Below are 23,911 nucleotides of genomic sequence, written 5' to 3'. Positions count from 1 at the left end.
TGACTTGCTAGTTCATGAGCTATAAACTGTGAGGCTCTGTATTTTTACATTTGGCTACTTTTCCAAGAAAAAAAACTGAGTTCCACAGATAATCCAATCATGTAACTACATCAAGACATTACTGATCCAAAGGGGTGTCTCCTGCCAAATGGATTCTTAGTTTCAGCTGTCTTAGTTAGAAAACTGTAGCTATGAGGAGAAAGTGCTTCCTCCCTACCTTCCTTGAGATTTTGCCAAAAACAAGTACTTTTCAAGTAAGAGGTTTTGGTATTGATTATGAAAGATGAATGGGATACACTTTTCCTGCCACTAGTTTCAAATGTGATCTTTTAGAACTTTGCGCTGACTGTGGTTGAGAATAAATGCTATGTGGTGTACTTGGGTAGGTGCTAGGATTTCAGATCATTTCTAGTTAACAATAGGGAAATCAGCACAAAGAATTGCAAGTATGTAGTCACTTAAGTGAACCAACAAGAGACTGAGTCTAAATGATCCCTAGAAACCCCAAAATCCCAGTTTGTAGAAAAGAAAACTGAGACTTAAAGAGGTTAAATCGTTGTTGTTGTTGTTGTTGTTATTGTTCAAGCCACATAGTAAGTAAACATTTAGGTTGGAATTAGAAAGGTCTGTTTGGCCCTAGAGCTCGTGCTATCCCTGTGGTCTCACCTGGAGCAGATTTGCCACTGGAGGGACATTCAGAAATTTTTTTATTGTCAGAAGTAGGGAGGCTATTTGTAGATAAAAAGGAAGGAAGGAAAGGAAGGTGGGAAAGGAAGAAAGGAAGGGAGGGAGGGAAAGAGGGAGGAAGGAAGGCAAACAGTAGATTTAATTTTTTGCTCCTTCAGATTCAATGACATGTAAATGTAAGAACTAACTGATGAAATAATCCTGGGATTCTGCCCGAAGAAGCTTCCATGGTTTTCCTCTCCCTTTTGAAAAATTAGTTAAGAAATAGTGCTGCTTCTGAGAGTAACTTTCACAGATTTGTTGAATGAAGTCAGAATCTTGGTGAACTAATTGGAGTTAGTGACTAAAGAATTCATCCATATTTGACCAGTCTCTGCCCCACCCTGCCACAAGACTCCTGCTGTGGAAGTCAGTCAGCTGTGTATCTCCAGCTACTTCCTGTAGGGTGTGTAGTGGAATGGCATCAGCCCTTGCACCAGCTGGGAATACTGATCTCTGATTTTATCAGACTTTGTCTCCTGAGTCTAGCTGTTTGGAACAAAAGACCCTTCTGTTAGAAAACTGGTCACCGAGTACAGACATATTTTACACACACACACACACACACACACACACACACACACACACACACACACACACACAGAGTCACCGAGTACAGACATATTTTACACACACACACACACACACACACACTATTTTGTAGCTTCTAAGCCATGCATCTCCATCATGGAGATGCTTTTGTCTGTATTCACCCTTTCTATGTGTATGTATCCTTCCCCCAAATTAGATGGAAGGAGCCATCAGATCTGATTAATAGTCTGTTAGAACCTGGTCTGTTTCTATACCTAGGGTTTTTCTTCTTCAATCTTGTATTACATAGTTGGTCCCCATCATCTTTCCCTTCCTGTTTCCTATATAGACTGTTCACTCTAGCCACCCCAGACAATCCTGTACATTTCACCTGTTTTGATTTCTACCCATACTTGAAGATATAGCTCAAGTCCCACCTCATTAAAAAGCTTTCCTGAACTTGCCAGCTTATTCCATCTTCTGACCACCCAAATCACTGAGTATATGTAAATAATTTGGTCCTTATTACATATTGCCTAATTCGGGCACTTGATGATTATATGAATTTGTCTATCCCTTTTCTCAATGAATCCTTATTTTTGCCCCTCAAAGTAAATAGCATATTGATATATAAATATTTGAAAACAAGTGAATATTAGACTGGTTGTATGAACGTCCTTTATTTTCCATAAGCCATGTGAGCCCCAGAATTCGTAGTGTCTGCCACACTTAAGGTAGATTCTTACATGTCTTGAAGACAGTGTAATCTTTGCCTGGTTTTCTCACCTTTTCATCATTTGTCTATATACTATTCTCTACTATAGCTTAGGTTAAGAGCATTGCTCTCATGTCAGTATTAGCCCAAACAGCAAAACTAAGACAGAAACTTGCTACTTCGTATGCACTTTAAGTTTGTTTTGTAATTACTCATCACATTACAGCTATTGTCATTTATACAATTAATAGGCAGTTAACAGAGTCTTCACACTTCAGCCTGGTAAAAGTGAAAAAAAAATAGAATCCACATTCAAGTTGGGAATACTTAAGTCTGACTACTAGCTCTGTCATTACAAGCTGAACCTAAGTTTTAATACTAGCTCTGTGATTACAAGCTAAATGACCACGGAGAAAATTACTTAAATTCTCAGTATCTTGATTATTTAAATATAAGAAATGAACAGTAGTAAATTATGCTTTTAGAGTTTGTATGACAATTAAATGAAGTTATATATACCAAAACACTGACTTATATTGGGTACTAGATAAATAGTAATCTCTTTAAAAAAAACTTACCTAGATATACAAATTAGAATATTGTGCAATATTTGTATTAAGATCAGCTATGCCTCTTTATGCCTAAGGATGATCTAAGTCTCATCCATCACTAGATTAGATCTTTACCTTTTTGAAAAAATGGAAATTACAAAGATGAAGTAAAATCAGTTTACAGTAGCAATGAAGCATATAGATGGTCGGACAGCCTTCATGAACAGATTTTGTAGGGCTTGTTTCTGACTCTAGAATAGCAATACATAGGCAGGTTTAAGTTATGACTCTTTAACACAACTTAAAAATACATTTTGTATACATACATAAATATACGTGCCTATTCATTAATTTATTCATTTATGCATTTCTGTCAGAATCCCACAGCCAGCAACTATTCTGAGATCATTTTGGCCTTGGCTTATATACTCTACAAATCAATGTTATTTTCAAATCATTAACCAGAATTAACCAGAAGGCATTACCAGCTCAGTGACTTCCCTAGTCATGCATTTACTCATCAGATTAGCTTTAATGATCTCAGAGTCCTTGGCCTAATTAACTATAGCTTTTATCATAGAACATATTCTTTCTTCCATTGCCAAACAATGGCAAGTACTAAATCAGCATCTTTAAGAGAGACATCTCTTCATATCAACTTAGTTTCCAAACACAAACTAAAATTAAATTAAAAACACAAATACATTTCATCTGTCAGTCACATACCAGATTGAGATATCTTACAGAAAGCCTTTAATATTTTACAATTTTAGCAAATATGAATGTCTTGTGTAAATAAGTCAAGGGAGATAATTTGAAGAAATTAAACTTAGGATTCTTCTGCTTGAATTTCTTGGTATCTACTCTAGTAAACCAAGCTATGTTTGATAAGATTCTTTTTAAAACCTAAATTATTTATATGTCTGTGAAAAATAGTAAGAATTGCTTTAGTGATCCTTGTTGGTTTAACCATAGTGACAACTAAAGCAGTGTTCTAGGCACCTATCCATCACTTTACAGCCATTGGCATTTAATAGTGTACAGTCAGCAAGAGTCTTCATACTTCATTCAGCCTGGTGCAATGAGAAAAATAAAAAAATGTATCTTCAGAACAGTGGTAGCTTCTCAAGCCCTCAGGAAGTTGCTTGGTTCTTTCATCTCTTCCATTAATACTATGACACTTTTATCAAGGAAAGCTGAAAATAAATATGCAGGAGAGAATCCAGTTTGTATATGCCCAACTGCTAGGTGTCATAAAGGAATTGGAGAATTCTTCAGACTGGCCCCTGAAGATTCTGGAAAAGAGAGTCACGGTCCCAGGGAAACAATGATAGGAAAAGCAGAAAGAAAAGTAACCTAATGACATAAATGTTGAACAAAGAACAGGATTTTTTATTAATCTTTGAATAATGCCTCTTTTTTATTCTGGTGTTACGGGATATAAATTTTGTAAGTAAGCATTTAATTTTACAAATTCTACAAATACACTGAAATTTAGCTATTCAAAAGTAAATAGTTAAGAAATTAGAGAAATTGTAAAGTTATGATTACTTATTTAGTTCAATATTTATGGCCACGTGATTGTTGGAATAGGGCCATATTTTTATTCCTCTTGTTTACTTTAAAAAGTACAGTTAGCACAGTTAGGCTTTTGCATGTTAAAAAAGAGATATGCTCATTACCTGACTTTGAAATGATAGCCCCTCTATATAATGATAACAATAGTTATATTTCTATAAAAGCACAATTAGACTTTTGTACACTAAAAACTTGGGAGGAATTAAATATGAGTTAAAACTGTCACTTTTTTTTCAGAAAGAGAGCCCCATACGTAGTATTGAAAAAAGTAAGATGGATATCTTTTCTTTTTAGAAAAAGTTAAAGATAATTTCATCTTAAGGATATAAATGGATGCTAATCAAACTTCTTTTTTTTTTTTTTTGGGGTCCGGTCGTGGGGCCTGAACTCTGGGCCTGGGCACTGTCCCTCAGCTCTTCAGCTCAAGGCTAGTGCTCTACCACTTGAGCCACAGCGCCACTTCCGGCTTTTTTTTTCTTTTTTTTTTGCTTATGTGGTGCTGAGGAATCGAACCCAGGGCCTTGAGCATGCAAGGCAAGCGCTCTACCACTGAGCCACCTTCCCAGCCCCGCTAATCAAACTTCTAAAACAACAACAAATAGATAAAATACTAAGTCGAGATTCCATAAAATACATTAAAAGACTTGGGTTTGCTGGATAGTGGTGGCGCATGCCTGTAATCCTAGCTACTTAGGAGGTTGAGATCTAAGGATTCAATCTGAAGCCAGCCGAGGCAGGAAAGTCTGTGAGACTCTTAACCTCAATTAATCACAGAAAAAGCCAGAAGTAGCAGCCTAGCTCAAGTGGTAGAGCACTAGCTTTGAACAACAAGTAGCTCAGGGACAGCACCAAGGCCCAGAGTTTGAGCCCCAGGACCAGGAAGGAAAAAAACAAACACCCCTGAGCACCAGTGGCTCACACCTATAATCAAGATGCAGAGATATGAGGATTGAGCTTTAAAGCCAGCCCAAGCAGGAAAGTCTGTGAGACTGTTATCTCCAATTAACTACCGAAAAAAAGCCAGAAGTGGAGCTGTGGCTCAACAAGTGATAGAGCACTACCTACTAGCCTTGAGCACAAAAGCTCAGGGACAACATCCATGCCCTGAGTTCAAGCTTTACTAGACACACACACGAATTTTGATTTTTTTTCTTGAATATATATTTGATTTAGCATCATAAAATTACCCTTTGGGCTTGTACTTTTATAGTTGTATATCAGTAAAACATAATAGATAAATCAAACCATAAGCCCAGCACTATGACTAAGGTCCTTAGAGTTTCTATTTCATTTTTCAAGATATCCAGTGGTATAAATAAAGAGGTAGGAATAATACTATTATTATTTTTTTTTTGGGGGGTCCGGTCATGGGGCCTGAACTCTGGGCCTGGGCACTGTCCCTCAGCTCTTCAGCTCAAGGCTAGCACTCTACCACTTGAGCCACAGCGCCACTTCCGGCTTTTTTCTTATGTGGTGCTGAGGAATCGAACCCAGGGCCTCGAGCATGCAAGGCAAGTGCTCTACCACTGAGCCACCTTCCCAGCCCCAATAATATTATTTGTTAAATGATATTCTTGCTTCCTTATACCACTTTTGCTCACTGACAGCCTCTCAGTTTTCAAAATTATCCATGTTTTGTGAAATTGATTTGAAACAAATGCTTATTTTTACACAAAAAAGAGTTGTTTGATTAACAAAATACAAGAGACAGGTTTCAAATACTTCTGTATTATTTATTCTATCTCCATTTTTAAGTTTTTGTTTTGTTTTGTTGGTCATGAGGCTTAAAGGTGGGGCCCGGTGCTGTCCCTGAGCTCTTCTTCTCAAGGCTAGTGCTCTACCACTTTGATCCACTGTTGCACTTCCAGTGTTCTGGGGGTTAATTGAAGATATGAGTTTTATGGACTTTGCTGCCTGGGCTGGCTTTGAACCATGATCTTCAGATTTCAGCCTCCTGAAATAGCTAGGATTACAGGCACAAGCTACCAGTGCTTGATTTCCTTTTCTAAATGCAGCCAAGATTTCTTGGAGATTAAACACAAGGAAGTGTCTCATAGAAATAGATAACTTTGTGACAGTCATGCCACCCTGAACTGAATTCGGTTTCAGTGGAATGAGCCACATTGTCACTTTCACAGGAGAACTTCCTTGAACTTCAGACCAGATGGAGCTCCTTTAAACCAGTTTCTCATGGCACTTGCTTGCTTTTCTTTCATAGTTGTTAAGCAATTAAAATGAATATGTCTCCACCAGGAGAGTTTAGATTCTGACTCTGTCCTGCTCTTTTCTGTTTCTCTTTAGTTCCTATGGTTGAAGGCACATATTTGCTGAATAAAAATAATTAAGAATATAACTCTTGGCAAGAGATATACCTCAATAATGGAGTGCATGTGCCTAGAAATAACAGTTCTTGAAGTTCTGTCATCTGTCCTTCCTGTCTCTTTCTGTGTTCAGTCTCTGCGATGAACAGCCCCACACTATTCCCTGGCTGGGGAGGAACTCCCTCCAAATCCATTGCTCTACACTAAAGAAATAGAGCCAAGAGACTATTAAAGCATTTTATTTTTATTTTTCCCTGTAACCTCTTACCTGACCTGCTATGAAGTCCAAATGTGCTCTGTAGGGTTTTGTTTTGTTTTTTTATCTTGTCGGTGGTGGGGCTTGAACTTAGGTCCTGTGCACTGTCCTTGAGCTTTATCACTCAAGGCTAGCACTCTACTACTTTGAGCCATAGGGCCACTTCCAGTTTTCTGGAGTTTAAAGAGTCTCACAGACTTTCCTGCCCAGCCTGGCTTTGAACTACAACCCTCAGATCTTATCCTCTTGAGTAGCTAGGATTACAGACATGAGCTCTCTATAACTTCTTTCACAACTTCCTACCTCATTTTCACTAGTTGTGGTATTTTGGGCAAGTATATTTTACCACCCTGCGCTTCATTTAGGAATTAGGAATTTGGCTTGGTTTTTGTATTGTTTTTGTGCTGATCCTGGGGCTTTCCCTAAGCTTTTTTTCTCAAGGCCAGCATTCTACCACTTTGAGTTACAGCTACATTTCCAGCTTTTTGGAGGTTAATTGGAGATGAGTGCCCATGGTGGCTTCGAACTGTAACCCTTGGATCTCAGCCTCTTGAGTAGCTAGGATTACAGGTATGAGCCTGCCCTGGCTGGCTTTGAACTGTGGAATAGCTAGGATTATAAATGTGAGCCACCAGTGCCCGGCTCGAGTTTACTTGCCATTCTAACCTCTCACTTTTCCCTGCTATACTCATTCTTCTTAAGTTACACTGAATTAGAATTTGCTTCCTTAGAAATGTTGCTTTCATATCTCTAGTTCTTCATTTGGAAATACTTGTCTTCACCGTCTCTACATATCTATATTCGTCTCTACATATCTATATTCTAATACGTAACTGTGGATTCTTCTAGGACTCTTTCTTGATTCTCCCTGCTTTCTGTCAGATTTTTATTTTGGGGGGGGGGGTCCGGTCGTAGGGCCTGAACTCTGGGACTAGACGCTGTCCCTCAGCTCTTCAGCTCAAGGCTAGCGCTCTACCACTTGAGCCACAGCTCTACTTCCGGCTTTTTTCTTTTTGCTTATGTGATGCTGAGGAATCGAACCCAGGGTCTCAGGCATGCAAGGCAAGTGCTCTACCACTGAGCCACCTTCCCAGCCCAGATTTTTTTTTTTTTAATTTGCAAAAGCCCCCATGCTTTTGTCATCACCAGATGTTTAGAAAAAGGAAAGGGCTTACAGAGGTCATGGGAGTTCCTGCAGAGTGTGTGGAAAGTTTTCTCTTGGGTTCAAAAATACATGAGAGCTCAAATAGCTTTGAAATCCTTAGTTTCCCATTTAAAACAAACTCCACACCATATTGTGTTGCTTTTTGAACCACTCTGTAGCCAAATTTATAATAATGAAAGCACAAAAGGATGTTAATGACGGATGCCTAACAGGTACAGACTAATACTGTGGAGTTTCCACTTGTAAATAAAGCATGTAAAATCTCGATATCCTAAGATGAAAGGCATTTTGTAGATCTAAAATGAGCAAGATCCAACCAGTCTATTGTGTCCTCTTTTATTCCAAGAGAGAGTTCCCATCAAGGTAGATGAAAAGAAAGGCATTTTAGTACCTAAAGAGTAGATTGGGGGGGTGGGGGGAGTGGAGAGATGGGAAGGGATGGATGGGAAGGGGAAACAAAGGATGAGGCAACAATGCTTGATAAGAAATGTACTCATTACCTTGCCCATGTAATTGTAACCCCTCTGTATGGTATGAAAATCAATTAAAAAACAAAAGTAGATGTAGGATTGTAGATTGTCCTAGTGGGTTGACAGTTCAGATCTGAGGGAGACAAAGGCAAAGTGCCAAGTCCAAAACTTGGAAAGGGAGCTGTGTTAGAGTGTGAGGAGACTCCACCCAGCTGCCTTTAATTAAGAAGACAGCAGGAAGGAGCTAAAAAGAGCCAGGATTGTTCTTCTAGGTTCACTGAAGGAAAATCTGACACCAAATCCTCTTCTTAGGAATTTCAAAATGAGTACGGAATTCTTTGAGCTCTATAATCTACTAACTGGAAACTAATTTGAAATGTGGCTTGAGCACATACATTTGTGGTTTCAGGGGTGGGGAAAGTATCTGAAGAGGTACTCTGAAACTCTTTTTAAGAAAGCTTCTCTTTTAAAAACTTTACACATGGCATGTGAAATTCACAAATGCTTTTTTTTGTTATACTATCAGAGCACCAAGAGGCTGAAAGTTGTACCAGGTATTTATTTCAGTCACTGAAATGGCTATTGGCAGAGTTCCACATACCAAAAGTAAAGACAAACTCATGAACAGATAAAAAGAAAGAGGAAAGAGACTTTATGCTTTCTTTTTAAAATACATAATAATGAGGAAGGCAGGGCAAATAAGCAAAGCACTCAGAAGATTTTGTTTTTGTTTTAATGTATTGTCCTGGGGCTTAAACGTAGGACCTGGGTGCTGTCACTAAGCTTTTTTTTTTACTCAAGGCTAGAGCTCTACCATTGAAGCCACAGCTCCACTTCTGGCTCTTTTTGGTGGTTAATTAGAGATAAGGGTCTCAACAAACTTTCCTGCCTGGGCTGGCTTTGAACTGAGATCCTCAGATCTTAGCCTTCTGAGTAGCTAGAATTCAGGCATGAGCCACTAGCGCCTGGCTATGTAATGTTTTCTGTAGGTTGGCCATGTTTCAGCTTATCAGAAGTTTCTAACCCTTAATTAAGAGTATGACTAAAGCTGAAAAGTAATTTGAATCTGAACTTCACAGTTGCTGGAATGATCTATTTTATTGAACTACTGATAAGATGGGTAGAATAATTTGGATAAGAAGGGGTGGTGTTAATTAAGAAAAAGACTGAATTGATTGGCACCTGACTTGGTGAGGAAACAGGAAAGGAATTTCTAACCATGAAGGTTGTGATTACACATCAAATCATTCTTTATAACAGAATAACTACCCACCCTTAGTCCAGAGCCAGAATTCCTCAGATTCTTCCAGCCAGAGGGCTCTTGGCATGCTAAACAGTCTGTTATGGTATCTGAACACTTAAGTAAATGTATTTGGCTAGGAAGATTTGCTAGTGAAATTGATCTTGTCTTCATTGGGTTTTCCCAATTGTACTGACCAATTAAAAGAAAAATTTAAACATAGATTTATTGAACTGTTAAGTTCCAGATCTGTAAGTTGATCAAATCTTAAGGTCACAATGTGTCAGAGTTAGGATGAACTTTAAAACATCCTGAACAAACTGGCGATTTTGTAAATATATATCTCTAAATCTCTTGCTTGAATTTCTTCTCAAGTACCTGTGGGTTCAGGTAAGTCACTGTAAGGGACACCGTTTTCTTTGAATAGCGGCCAGAAAGCTCTTTGTTGGTTTGAAATCTGCCCTTGGATTTTAGTATGCCAGCTTAAGGAGACATTTAGAACATTTTTTTCCCCTCCCACATCCCATCTCTCCAGACACTTCATGTTGATCACATCTCCTAGAGCTTTATTTCTTTGGTCAAGTGTTCTTGTTTCTTCCTACTGTGTGTTCATTGGACAGGGTTCCTACTATCTTGCAGTATAGACCAAGATTTCACAGGATTCTGAGCTACTCCTTAAAAAATTAGAACTAAAGAATATTAAAAGTAATAAAGCTGTGGAGACATAGTCTAATCTATCTCTCTGTACTCTCAATTTATAGATGAGAGGATTCTTTTGTATCCAAGTGGGTAGAATTAATCAGCAGATCAACAATGAGAACTGATCGTTTTTCTTGCCAGAGAAAGTGTGTTAATTCTGCTCACTGGCTTCAGCCCATACCTCAGTTTTGTCAAGCCCAAGGCTTAGCTCAGGGTTTCAGTGCCAGATCTACATCACCAACTACTGTGAGGGGTAGGAATAACTTTTCCATAAGTTTTATAATCCATGTTGACATATGATCCAACAGCGATTCAGACATTTTACTGGACTCTCTTTTTTCCTTCATAAAATTGAAGAGTGGCCGTCATCACAAAGGCATCTCTGAGATGCAGCTGCCTCTAGTGAACAGCTTCCTGGGTTGCCTTTGTACTTTCTTTGTTTAACTGGAGGTAGCATTTCTAAAAGCCAAAAGATTGTGGACGAGATTGTGAAGCATGTTTCTGTAATATTTTCTTTTCAGAGATTTGAAATACAGACCCATGCTTTTCCTCTAGTCCTAAGCAGGATCTGGTTTCCTAAGATGTGCATAGCAATAAAGGACCCCAGGTGTTTTGAGCGTGGGGTGCCTCGCCCCCTTGTCGTTTGACACCACTAAGGTCTGTAGGTGAAGTTGAGGTGGAAGTATGAACGGATTAGCTTGAGAAAGGGAAGACAGGTAGACTGCCTAGAATTTATTTGGTAACTTGGTCTCCAGGCATGATGGAATTCCTTGAGACACCAGCAAAGTTCTGGGTTTAAGGGTGGAGCCTTCTTCCTCTGGCACCCGGCGTGCACAAGGTGATTTTGGAGGGACTAGGGATAACCTTTGGCGGCCAAGTGGGAGCCTAGAATCTTGCCGGCGACCTGCCACACTGCACTACCCTGCCAGCAGATGGAGCCCCGCGTGGCCCTCGCGCGAACCAGCTGGCAGCGGGGAGGCGGGGGCACCTATTCTGGGTTTGTTCGCCCTTGGGCTGGCTCGGAGCCCACGGGTTGGAAGGAGCCGGGAGTGAGAAGGGGCCGGGCCAGCGGAAGGAGGCGGGGCTTTCCTTTGTCAGGGGATTTGCGGGACACGCGGAGGCTCCGGTTGGTGCGGCTCTCCGCTGGGCGCCCTCCCAGGGGGCGGGGCTTCCCCTTCGGCCCTGGGGCGCGTTGGGCGTGGGCTTCCGAGCCAAGCGGATGGCGCCCGCCATGCCTCATTCCGAACCCGGTAGAAGCCCCTCCCTCGGCGCCAAGGCCTCCAATCCTGCCCGCCGCCCCTCCGGGGTCTCCTTTTTCCCGGGCCCGCCCCCCTGAGCCCCGCCCCCGCCCTCCTCCCTGGGCTCTTGGCGCGGCGCGCTCCCCAGCTTCCAGGGGGGGGCTGCCCGGGCGGGGCAGCGCGGTGGCGGCGGCGGAGCGGGGAGCAGGAGGAGAGCCGCCCGCCGGCCAAGCACTTCCAGCGAGAGGCGAACGAAAGGGCCTCGCGGCACAAGACAGGCGGCTCTTCCCCCGCCCGGACGGAGCGGAGCCTTTTGTTCCCAGCCAGAAGTTTGCGTGCCGTGACAGCTGCGGGCAGGGAGGACGACGGGGCCGCGGGGCCCGCAGCGCGGCGGAGAATAGAGGCGGCTGCTTGTCATGCAGCCCACGGCGTGGAGGCTGCGGGCGGGGGACTGGCGGCGGCGGCGGGGGAGGCGGCGCCCACATCACTCGGGACTCAGCTGCCAGAGGGACCAACTAACTTCCTGAGCGCGGGACCAGAGGCCGGCGCGGTCCGAAGCCACCTGCCCGACTGCGGTGAGGTGACCCTGGCCCTCGGGGCGCGCGGCAAGCTAGGGAGGAACGGGTGGTGTTGAGCAAGCCCCTCAGCGGCCCCTTGGCCGCTGCTGCAGCCTGCCAGCTTCCTAAAGGCCCGGCGCGGGGCTCTCCACGCGCCTTGTTTTGCGGCCACGGTGTAGGGTTGGCCTGGAAGCCGCAACAATGCCATGATGTTTTGGAGACAGGAAACCCCAAACTGGCCCGGAACGAAGGACTTCCTGTGTTTAAAGTTGCAGGAATATCCGCCGACCAGCCCAGTTCAAATGCAAACACCCCAACTAGAGAAGACGAAGGCCTAATTCAGACCAGCTGGACGCTCCAGAACTGGAATAGAGGATAAAATGAAAGGAATTCTTAGCTTGGGCCATACTTGAGGACTGGAGACTTTGGCATTGTTATTACAGGACAAGGTATACATTCACTGCTTCCAACTCTGCTTTGGTGAAAAGTGAGTGGAACTAGATACCGAACAAGACTTATCAATATCAAATGATTTTTTTTTTTTTTTGTGGACTGAATGTGAAAGAGCAGTGCTCCTTAAGTAAAAATTAAAAAAAAAAATAGAAGCCATACAAGGAACTATCTTACGTTTGTTGATTAAATTATACCATTTATCTGTCTGTAACTATGAAGCTGCTAGTCTGCAAGGAGAAAGCTGTTTGTCTTAGAGCTTCTCCCAGAATGATTTCAAAGTGTAACTCCCAGGTCTTTCTGGAGAGCAGACGCAATTGGTGGCTTGAAGAATAAACATGTGAAAGGATTTATAATTAATGTAGAATGTATTTTGAGGAAACCTGTAAAACAGCTTTTGCCAAGAGTGAAGGTTCATCTTGACTGAAACAGTATGGGTAAACCATTGAGCAGGCCAGACTGTTTAAGGAGGAACCCTACCTGCCTGGGGAAGGGGGAGGATGAGGATGGCTATATAGAGGATTGCTATGTTCCACAGCGATCTATATATGATACAATGAGGATAAATGAACAGATTGATCAGGGGTCAAAGCTTAATCAGACTTCAAAAAGCACCATGGAAAAGATGGAAGGTAGTACCATATCTAGTAATGGTACATTAGGAGCAGCATCGAATGTTTTTGAATCTAGAGCACCAGAAGGCAAAAAGCTGGATGAGAGAATAATATTTGATGCCTTAAAACTAAGCAATGATGTGCAAAAGTCAGCACCTGTGCCACCCAGAAGGCGGCCAAATGCAGAACGCAAAGACAATGTTAACAGGAGATCATGGAAATCCTTCATGCCACCTAATTTCCCAGAATTTGCAGAAAGGATGGAAGCTTCTCTTAGTGAAGTTTCAGAAGCTGGTGCTTCAAATCCTTCCTTGCAAGAGAAGAAGGAATCCAGTTCTGCATTGACAGAAAGCTCTGGTCATTTGGACCACAGGGAACCTCAGTCAGAGTCAGTAACTTTGGAACATGTGTCCAAATGCATGGCTCTTCCAGAAGTGCAAGATGTGAAAAATGGAAGCGGAGACTGCCAGGACTTCAGATTCCAGCAGCACAGTGAGAGCTCTCCACATGAATTCCAGCCTTTGGTATCAGAAGCTGCATCAGCAAGTGGTAACACAGATGTAATGCAGGAATACAGATACTCAAGTGCAACCTGGCCCAGGGCCATGAAAAGTTCTGCTAAGGGAGGTTTCAGTGGGAAGCAGCACCCACTTGGAGACCCAGTCTGCACTGTGGAAATGCCACCCCTCTCTCCTTGCCTGAGTGAAGAGCTGTTAGATCCAGCATTACCCATTCTCATAACTGCCAGCCTGAGAGAGAAAACAGAGTCTGAACTGAAGTTTGAGGAGGATGAGCGGTGGATCATGATGGAGGCTGAGGAGGAATGGGAGGAAGAGAAACTGTCAGAGACCGGAGGAAAGACTCTTCTAATGGCAGATGAGAAGAACAGCCTGGCAGACATTTTTGAAGAAAGAGAACAGGCAAACACAGTAGCAATGGTGGAGGCTGGAACTGATTGCTTAGCTGCTGTCTTGGGGACTTTTGACCATGTAGCCATTGATCAGATTTCTTGCTCTGAAGACTCACAGCCAGCTGGAGACCAACTGGCTTCCTCTCCCAAGGATATACCCCTGGATTGCAGTTGTGTTTTTGCAGGTGAGGGTTCAGTTGATGAGATGAAAACCAGAACTGTTCAGGAGCTAGAAGATCTTGTCTTAGAATTAGACTGTCCTGTTGATGCAGAGCAGCTCTCTGACACAGATTCAGTACAGATGTTTCTTGAACTTGAAAAGGAGTGTTTATGTGAAGGAGTAACTCCTTCAGATGAACTACAGAATGAAGCCTCTTCTGAAGGGCTGGCCTCATCCCAGAATGCCGAAAATACACTTATAATTAGCCATTTTTCAGGGGCTGCCTTAGATAAGGAACAGAACACAGACCTTTTAAATGTAAAAGTAAAGGACCATGATATTGGATTGGATTGCGAATATATTAATACCCTGGATTCTTCCCAGGTACCTAATGCTGTGGAATTTACTGCCTATCCTGATATAAGGGACATTTGCAAGGACTGTGAAAAAGTGCCTTTTAACCTTGAGAGTGTAGGGAAATATAAGTCTCCAGGTGATCTGGAATCACTAGGCCAGTTGGACACAGTAGGATTTCTGAACTCTGATCATAACACTTTTTGTGAAGAAAAATTATCTTTTGCTTCTGAGGTGGTCAAAGAAAATGGCAAATTGTCCCAAGTAGAATGCAGTCAAAATGAGGGGAATGTGGAAGAGAATATTGAGAGGTTCTCCCTTAGTTTTGCATTTAGATCTGAACTAAGAGATGTTACCTCAAGACCTGAAATAGAGGTGTTGTCATCTGATTCAAGTTTAGTAACAGGTGAGATTCATTTGGAAAGTGAGAAAGAAGCTATTGATAAAGAAAATAGCAATGTGATGTGCTTGGGAAATGTGGACTCATGTGAATTATCCACAGAAAAAGTTTGTGATGAGGACAGTGAGGCAAAAGAGCTGGATTATCAAGCCAAGCTCTGGGGGAGTGGAGGCTTCCCAGAGCAAATCTTCCAGGATCTCCAGAGAAAATCTTTAGAGGCAGAAGTTCCGGGTTTACACCTACTGACTGGAGAACTGAGACATAGAAGAGATGGAGTGGAAACTATGAGTGATAAAAAGCCTGAGCTGGACCTAGCATCATCACAGAGAGAGGAAATGGAAATGCGAGATTCAGATTCATGCCTGAATGTTTTCCCGGAGGAACAGGTTACCAAAGCTAGTAATACTGAGCCAGTTTTAGAGGAATGGACATCTAACCAACAGATACGTGCCCTGACGGTTACAGAGCCCACTCCAGAAGACATCTCAGTTGTTGCAGTGTCTGCCTCAAAGGGGCCTGCTATCTCAGCTGCTGCTATAGAGACCTCAGTGGAGGACATCCCAGTTGCCTCAGTGGCCACTATAGACACATGTATCCCAGCCTCTGAAGTGGTCACCTTAGAAGAGGAAGTCACAGCTGTTCCAATACTAGCCTCAGAGAGAGCTGCCCCCCTAACTATTGCAGTGACTGCTCCTGAGGGTCCTGTTCCAGCTGCTGTAGTATCCTCTCTAGTGAAGACTGCTCTAGCTGCTGCTGCAGCCATCACAGAGGAGGATATGTCAGCTGTTGCAGAGTCTTCCTTAGAGAGGACTACTTCAACGGCTACTGTACCCATCGCAGAGGAGGATGACACCCCAGAAGGGCTTGGCACTCTAGCTGCCTCAGGGCCCATTCCAGAGGATCCCGACTCTCCAGTTGATATGGTTTGTGAACCAGATCCTTCAGGGCCAACTGCCACAGAGGAAACTGCACTGCCAGCTCTTGCAGGGCCCACCACCCCAGAGGAGCTTGTTGCCTCAAATACTGCAGTGCCCACCACCCCAGAGAAGCCTGCTGCCCTCACTCTTGTAGGGCCTTCTACCCCAGAGAAGCCTAATGCCTTAGCTGTTGCAGTGCCCTCCCCAGAGGAGCCTGATACTGCATTTACAGAGTCTGATGCAGAGGACTCTGCAACCCCAGCTCCTTCAGAACCCACCCCAACAAAGCCTGTTAGTGTATTCACCCCAGAAGGATCTGCTATCCCAGCTGCTGCAGTGCCTCCTTTGGAGGAGGTTTTTACCATTGGTGAACCCTTCCAGGGAAGTACTGCCCAAACTGATTCAGTGCCTTTCTCAGAAGAAGGAACCTCTTTTCATGAGGAGGCTTCCCTCACTGAAATGAGGATCAAGGAAGACCTTGATTCTTCAGCATTTGGAATAAAAGAAGTGACTGGCACAGCTCTACATGAGAAAGTTCCTTTGGCTGCAACTGATGGATTAAATTCAAATGAGGTAATTGTTCATTTTGCTGCCAGAAAGGATCTAAAGAGTAAAGTGAGATTTACAAGAACTCTAACTTGGTGTTAATGAGAAATGATATAGCTAGTCCTCTGTTTTGTTCATTTTGTGCCCCTGGGCTTACAGTTTCTTTATTTTTCAGTTGAGTGTAGGGGAAAAGTGTGTCTTAATTTTGTCTGGTGAAAAACTATAATTCATATACCATAAGCAACAATGGCAACCATGATGTAAAAAGTTGTAGCTTTACCTTTTTAAAAAGATGATTAGCAGCAAAGTGTGATTCTGCCTTTGAAATACATAGGTTGTGGGGTTTTGTTTTTGTTTTGTTTGTCTGTTGTGGGGTCTGAACTCTGGGCCTGGGTGCTGTCCCTCAGCTCTTCAGCTCAAGGTTAGCACTCTACTGCTTGAGCCACAGGACCACTTGAGGCTTTTTCTGCTTACGTGGTGCTGAGGAATCAAACCCAGGGCTTCATGCATGCAAGGTAAGCACTCTACCACTTCTCAGCTGTTCTTTCTCTAATCAAGAAACAAGTACTCATTGATGATATCAATAGTTAGGCAGAGGCCAGAGTGTGAGCTTTGAGTGAGATCTGGATTACTATTTAGTCACTTAAGGATAATTACTTAGATATTCTGAATCTTCAGTTTCCTCTTTTGATAAGGTATGAGGATTGTAAGGATAAAATGATAGTGCATTTAAAGCAGTAGATGTGTAAAATTTCAATCACTGGCTACATTCTTCCCTTTCCCTTAAAATAGATACTTTGGTTAGCTAGAATTCACCAGAGCAGTTTGGGTGAAAGCAGTACAAAGATATATGAGAGCTTTTTAAAGGTACATGGATATGTTTCTTAATGCCAGAGGCATAATACTTATGGAACACTAAGTAGTATTTTAGTCATCGTGTAAAATTGTCTTGGTGTCCTTAAGCAAGTTATTTCTTTTCCTGCAGCCCTTATTTCTTAGAGTCTATAAAGTAAGAGATTCCTTAGGTCTGTCTTAGCTCTAAGATTTGTTTTGTTTTTGTTTTTGTTTTGTCACAGGGTCTAGCTTTTACCTAGATTTACTCTGTAGCCCATACTGGTCTCTAACTCTGAGATCCTTCTGCCTTAGCCTCCTGAGTGCTGGGATTACAAGTGTATAATAGAGCTGGCTTTTAGTTCTAAGATTCTAAATGTTAGATGACAGAATGTGTTAGGAAATAGTTGAAAACTGTGTTTTACATCATTGAACCCTCCTAGTCAAAGAAATTTGAAATCAGCTACTTTCTTCTGCTAAGTGTCATTTTGGTCACTAGTAAAAAGTGAAGGATTCAGAGGTTTAGTCTGATGCAGTCAAGGATAACTAAGAGAGTTGTTAGGGCTTCCTAGATCCAAAGGTCCCAAACCATAGTAGGCACTCACTGTTTACTGAATGAGTATCACTCTCATTAACATCAGTGAATGTTACAAAAAAAATAAAAATAAAAAATGAGTTATCTACTACATTGTAGAACTTTAGACTACTAGATGGCCAGTTAAAAATGCAGCTACCGGCCAGATGGCAGTGGCTTACACTTGTAATCCTGGCTACTCAGAAGACTGAGACCTGAGGATCAAAGTTTGAGGCCAGTCTGGGCAGGAAAGTCTATGAGACTCTTAATGCCAGTTAACCACCAAAAAGCCAGAAGTGGAGATGTGGCTCAAATAGGAAGGCACTAGCCTTGAACAAAAAACTCAAGCAGCATCCAGGGCTCTGAGTTCAAGCCCCAGGATCTACATAGTAAACAAACAAACCCCTTAAACATACCTTCTGCAGAATGCTGCAAGAGGCAGTTTTTTTACTTAAAAGATTTCTACCTCGGGGCTGGGAAGGTGGCTTAGTGGTAGAGCGCTTGCCTTGCATGCCTGAGGCCCTGGGTTCGATTCCTCAGCACCACATAAGCAAAAAGAAAAAAGCCAGAAGTAGCACTGTGGCTCAAGTGGTAGAGAGCTAGCCTTGAGCTGAAGAGCTGAGGGACAGCGCCCAGGCCCAGAGTTCAGACCCCACGACCGGACCAAAAAAAAAAGATTTCTACCTCCACTTCTGTGGTTTGTTGACTATAATTCCCTCCTACCTTGTGTTAGATGATCTGCTGCTGAATTTTGACAATCTTGAGTGCCAATAGGTTCTAAGTTAGCAAACTTTCTGTGTGACAGATTATAAATCAGAAATAGGTTCAGTTGTCTCATGGAATTGGACCAGGTTATCTCCCAGCTGTTTTTGCCTGCACAAATATATGTGTGAGTATCCTTTTTTGGGTAGTAGTAGAGTTTGACCTTGGCCTCACACTTGCTAGTGTGGTGCTCTACCACTTGAGCCATTCTTGCAGCCTGATAGACATAAACTTTCCAAATAGCCAGTTATAGTTTGGCTGTAAAATGCTTAAGCTGGCTATTTCTGTAGTGGGATCTGAGCCCACTGAGAACAATCTGTGGTTATTTTCACCTACTTACAGATTCCAAATCACTAGTTCAAAGGAAGGGGTGAAAAAAGTTTTGTGCACAGTAGGGGTTTTATAAAATTAAATTTTGCCAGTAATTTTAAGAGAACCACACCAACAGTTCAATGTTTGATAGGCTTTCTTTTTTTTTTTTTTTTTTTGGTGCTGATCTTAGGGCTTTGAACTCAGGGCTTTGAATGCTGTCCCTGAGTTTTTGTGCTGAAGCATAGTGCTTTACCACTTGAGTCACAGCTACACTTTTGGCCTTTTTGGTGGTTAATTGGAGACAAGAGGCTCTTGCCTGGGCTGACTTTGAGCTGTGATCCTCAGACATCAACCTTCAAGTAGCTAGGATTATAAGTGTGAGTCATCAACACCTGACCAGTTCAGTGTTTGAATGCCTAGCTGATCTACAGAACTTTCTTGGGTTGGTTTGACTTCTCGAAAACCATTTCTATGTAGTCATTCATTCATTCATGAAATAACTACTAGTGCCCACTCTTGAAAATCCTGGCTTCTTGCAGTGAATACAATTGGTATGGTTCTTGCCCTGATGGAACTTATGGGGAGGTAGACATTAAGCAAAAAATGATACATTTCTCACAAACTGTGAAAATTTAGAAATTTAGAACGGAGAAAATTTAGAAATAAGAAGAGAGAAAAAGTGTATTTGAAGACCAAAGATGGAGTCAAAGTATATTTAGGAAGTGGAACTAACAAGACTTGATAATGGCTTTTGTATAAGGGATTAGGCAGAGAAAATGATCAAGGATGACTTATAAATACTGATTTGTAAGCCAAATAGATGTTATAGTAAGTTGTTAGTTGAGGGAGGAAGAAATTTTAGAGATGAGAAACTGAGAGGTACTGTTGTATTTGGAACTGTTAGATTCAAGATGTCTGAGCAATAATAAGAAAGATGTCTGAGCATTAATAAGAAAGCAGTTGGATATATAAATCTGAAGCTAAAAAAAGATAGAAATTTGTAATTATAAACATTCATTGGGGTTAATATTTAAAACTGTATAAAGTAAGGCATAAGTGGCCCATGTCTATAATTGTAGCTACTCAGGAGACTGAGATTTAAGAATTGAAATTCAAAGCCAGACTGGGAAGGAAAATCCCTGAGACTCTTATCTTCATTTAGCTACCAAAAAGTCAGAAGTAGAGCTGTGGTTCAAGTGGGAGAGTACAAACCTTGAGCAAAAAACCCCTCATGAATAGCAGTACCCATGCCCTGAGTTCAAGCCCCAGGACTGGCACATGAGGACGCACACGTGCACACACATACACATACAAATTAAAATCATAGATATGGATACAATTGTTCAGAAAGGATATAGAAAGAGAGGGCCTAAGGCTAACACTCTTTCCCTTATCTCTACCCCCAGAGACTCCCAACACTTAGAAATCTGGAAGGAAAGGAAAAAAGAACAAAGGATATCACAAAAAGATCAATGAGAGCTGGGAATGTGGCTTACTGGTAGAGTGCTTGCCTAGCATGCATGAAGCCCTGGTTTTAATTCCTCAGTACCAAATAAACAGAAAAGTTAGAAGTGGCACTGTGGCTCAAGTGGTAGAGTGCTAGCCTTGAGCACAAAAAGGTTCAGGGACAGAGCCCAGGCCCTGAGTTCAACCCTCAGGACTGGCAATGAGATCTGGAGGATTGAGGTTGGAAGCCAGCCCAGGCAGAAAAGTCCATGAGATTCCATCTCAAAATAACCAACAAATAGCCAGGATGGTGGTATGGTTCAAGAGATGGAATGTCAGCCAAAAGACTCAAATCAGCTTGAAATTAGAGAATGCAGTATTACCAAAGATAGAGTTTGAAGTTCTTTGGTAGATATTCAGCTTTATGTCCCTGTTTCATCTTACAGTCTTAAAACAATTCTACAAATATACTGCTCTGGAAAATGTCATTGCTACTTAGTTAATAACATGGCAGTGCCCAGTTTTATTAACTGAAATGCTACAAAACAGGAATTTTTTTTTTTTTTGGGGGGTCTGGTTGTGGGGCCTGAACTCTGGGCCTGTGTGCGGTCCCTCAGCTCTTCAGCTCAAGGCTAGCACTCTACCACTTGAGCCATAGCACCACTTCCAACTTTTTTTTTTTTCTGCTTATGTGGTGCTGAGGAATCGAACGCAGGGCCTCATGCATGCAAGGCAAGCGCTCTACCACTGAGCCACCTTCCCAGCCCCCAGAAGAGGAATTTTAAATGTATCTATAAGCAACTAAAGCTATTTTGCAAAAGTGCTCTATTTTGGAGCTAAGAGAACAAGTGTTTTAAGATTTACTTTCATTAATGTTCTGTGTGTTTGTATTCAAAATAAATATCTAGCTAATAGAAGTACTTTGTTTTCAACTTCTGAAAATTGTTGAGACAAATACTTGTTGTCCTAGTCAACTTAATCCAGTCTGGAGGTGGAAAGTTGAAGAAATATCTTAATACTTTTACAGGAAGTATTTGTAAAGGAAAGGTTTTGTTTTGGTGATGGTATTGGGGTTTGAATTCATTGATGGTATCTCAGGCCTGCCACTTGCTGTACAGGCAGTTTACCACTGAGCCACACTTCCAGTTGTAAACAAAACATTCATTTGAACAAGAAGAAGCTCTCTCTAATGAGAGAGGTTGACTATTAGGTAATTTAAATATATTTTCTATATCATTTGTAGCACTATCCAATAGAACTTCCTGCTAATATGATGTTGTTCTCAGTTACCCTGCATGGTAGGCACTTGCCACATGTGGCTGCTGACCACATGAAAGATGACTAGGAATGTAATTTTTTTTTTTTTTTTTTTTTTGGTCCAGTCATGGGGCCTGAACTCTGGGCCTGGGTGCTCTCCCTCAGCTCTTCAGCTCAAGCCTAGCGCTCTACCACTTGAGCCACAGCGCCACTTCTGGCTTTTTTCTTTTTGCTTATGTGGTGCTGAGGAATTGAACCCAGGGCCTCAGGCATGCAAGGCAAGCGCTCTACCACTGAGCCACCTTCCCAGCCCCAAAAGGGGCTCTTCTTGTGTGGACTTGACATCTTTTCTATGTGTAATTGGTTCTTTGCCTTTCAAACTCTTGCCACCTCCCATCACCAGTTGTCATTTTTATCACACCAGAACACCTTTAAATTTCAGAGCCTTTCCCTTTCTACAGATTTTTCTTCAGGGTATTTTTTTTTCTTCTAAAATCCTGGGGCTTGAGCCTAGAGCTTTACACTTACACTCAGCTTTCCACCACTTGAGCCCACACCTCCAGTCTTGGATTTTGTTAATTGGGAGATTGAGTCTCACAAAACTTCTGCAGGGCTGGTTTCAAGTGCCATCCTCAAGGTGCCTTCTGAGTAGCTAGGATTACAGGCATAAGCAACCAGCACTTGGCTAGTATTGATAATTTTCAAGGTAGTATCTTGATATGTCTGGGTTGGCCTGGACTAGGATAACAAGCATATGCTATTGCATACAAACATTGTCCTGCTGTAGCTTAGGACAGGTGTATACCACTATGCCCAACCTTTGGAACTCCTTTTTCCTTTTAACTTCAATCCTCAGAGCTCTGTTTCCCATGTAGTTTAAGATTACAGGCATGAGCCACTATTCCAGGCTTTAATATAGTATCTTTAATGTTACAAAATAGTTATGGCACTTTTTTTTCTGGGATCCATGTTATTGGAGAAACAAATAATTTTAGCTGAACTCTACTTTGTAATGTTACCAAACAAAACATGGCATAATCAAATTATAATACAAAGTAAAGGTCACTGGTAATTACCTTTGTAGCTCCCCTTTTCAGTCTTTACTGGGATTTTCCTTCTCTACTTACTCACCCAACCATAGATTCTATTTGTGTGTGTGTGTGCTGATCCTTCTGATGGGCACTGATCAAGGCTAGTGCTCTACAACTTTGAGTCATAGCTTCATTTCCATCTTTTTGGTAGTTAATTGGAAGTAAGAGTCTCATGCACTTTCCTGCCTGAGTCAGCTTTTAATAGCGATCCTTAGATCTCAGCCTCCTGAATAGCTAGTATTACAAGCATGTGCCATCAACACCTTGCTCAACCCATAGACATTCTTAATCCCAGAATGGTCTGTGGTCCCATATAGACTGAAATTAATCTTACCCAAACTTAGAATTTTCTTTTATATTTATTTTTGACCTGTTTTCTGTTATCGTCTAGCCTTAATTGACTCAACCTGTGTCACTGATTTTGAGGGAACTTTAAATGGAAGAAAATGAGAATGGAAGTATATCCTGGCTGGTAGAATATGACTAGTTTCATCTTTTTGGGTTTTGTTTTTTTTTTTTTTTTCTCGTTAGTCATGGGGCTTGAACTCGGGGCTCTCAGTTCTTCAGCTCTAGACAAGCGCTCTACCACTTGAGCCACAACGCCATTTCTAGTTTTCTGGTGGTTTATTGGAGATAAGAGTCTCATGGACTTTCTTGCCCAAGCTGGTTTTGAAATGCAATCCTCAGATCTCAGCCTCCTGAGTAGCTAGGATTAAAGGTGGGAGCTACTGGCACCCAATGCCAGTTTCATCTCAGAGTAATTGAGAGAATTCTGACCTTCAGGACATGTATTTATTTCATTCTTTACTTTTAGACTGGTAGTGTGATAAGTATCATTTTCTTCTGACTTTGTTTCCTTTAAGAAATGTTTTAAAGCCAGGCGCTGGTGGCTCACGCCTGTAATCCTAGCTACTCAGGAGGCTGAGATCTGAGGATCGCGGTTCAAAGCCAGCCCGGGCAGGAGAGACTGTGAGACTCCTATCTCCAATAAACCACCAGAAAACTGGAAGTGGCGCTGTAGCTCAAGTGGTAGAGCGCTCGCCTTGAGCTGAAGAGCTGAGGGACAGCGCCCAGGCCCAGAGTTCAAGCCCCACGACCGACAAAAAAAAAAAAAAGAAATGTTTTAAGTTGTAATTATAATAGAGAACAATATGCAGTTGGTTATTACATTGTTCGCTGTTCCAAAATTCTATTGTTTCATGATGAACATGGTACACAGTATCTTTTTATTTTATTTTAT

The 23,911-nt window shown here is 41.9% G+C and overlaps 1 protein-coding gene across 19 annotated transcripts in view; it reads left to right on the top strand.

The window, feature by feature from the left end:
* Positions 1-23,911, top strand: part of LOC138803492 (microtubule-actin cross-linking factor 1) — a 254,203-nt gene that overhangs the window by 157,131 nt on the left and 73,161 nt on the right. The window contains exon 1 of one of the 19 annotated variants that reach the window (XM_069987607.1): positions 12,044-16,425. The exons of 17 other annotated variants lie outside the window; for them this stretch is intronic. In XM_069987607.1, coding sequence (XP_069843708.1) covers positions 12,931-16,425 — 3,495 coding nt within the window. In that variant the 5' untranslated portion in view covers positions 12,044-12,930. Of the gene's footprint in view, positions 1-12,043; positions 16,426-23,911 lie in introns of those variants that run through there. One more of the 19 variants, XM_069987602.1, reaches the window with a different exon arrangement.

This window comes from Dipodomys merriami, unplaced genomic scaffold (genome assembly GCF_024711535.1).
Source record: "Dipodomys merriami isolate MVZ:Mamm:240054 unplaced genomic scaffold, mDipMer1.0.p SCAF_34, whole genome shotgun sequence".
Taxonomy (NCBI): domain Eukaryota; kingdom Metazoa; phylum Chordata; class Mammalia; order Rodentia; family Heteromyidae; genus Dipodomys; species Dipodomys merriami.
Note: the sequence above shows the minus strand (reverse complement) of the source record. Positions and strands in the feature narration are given on the sequence as shown.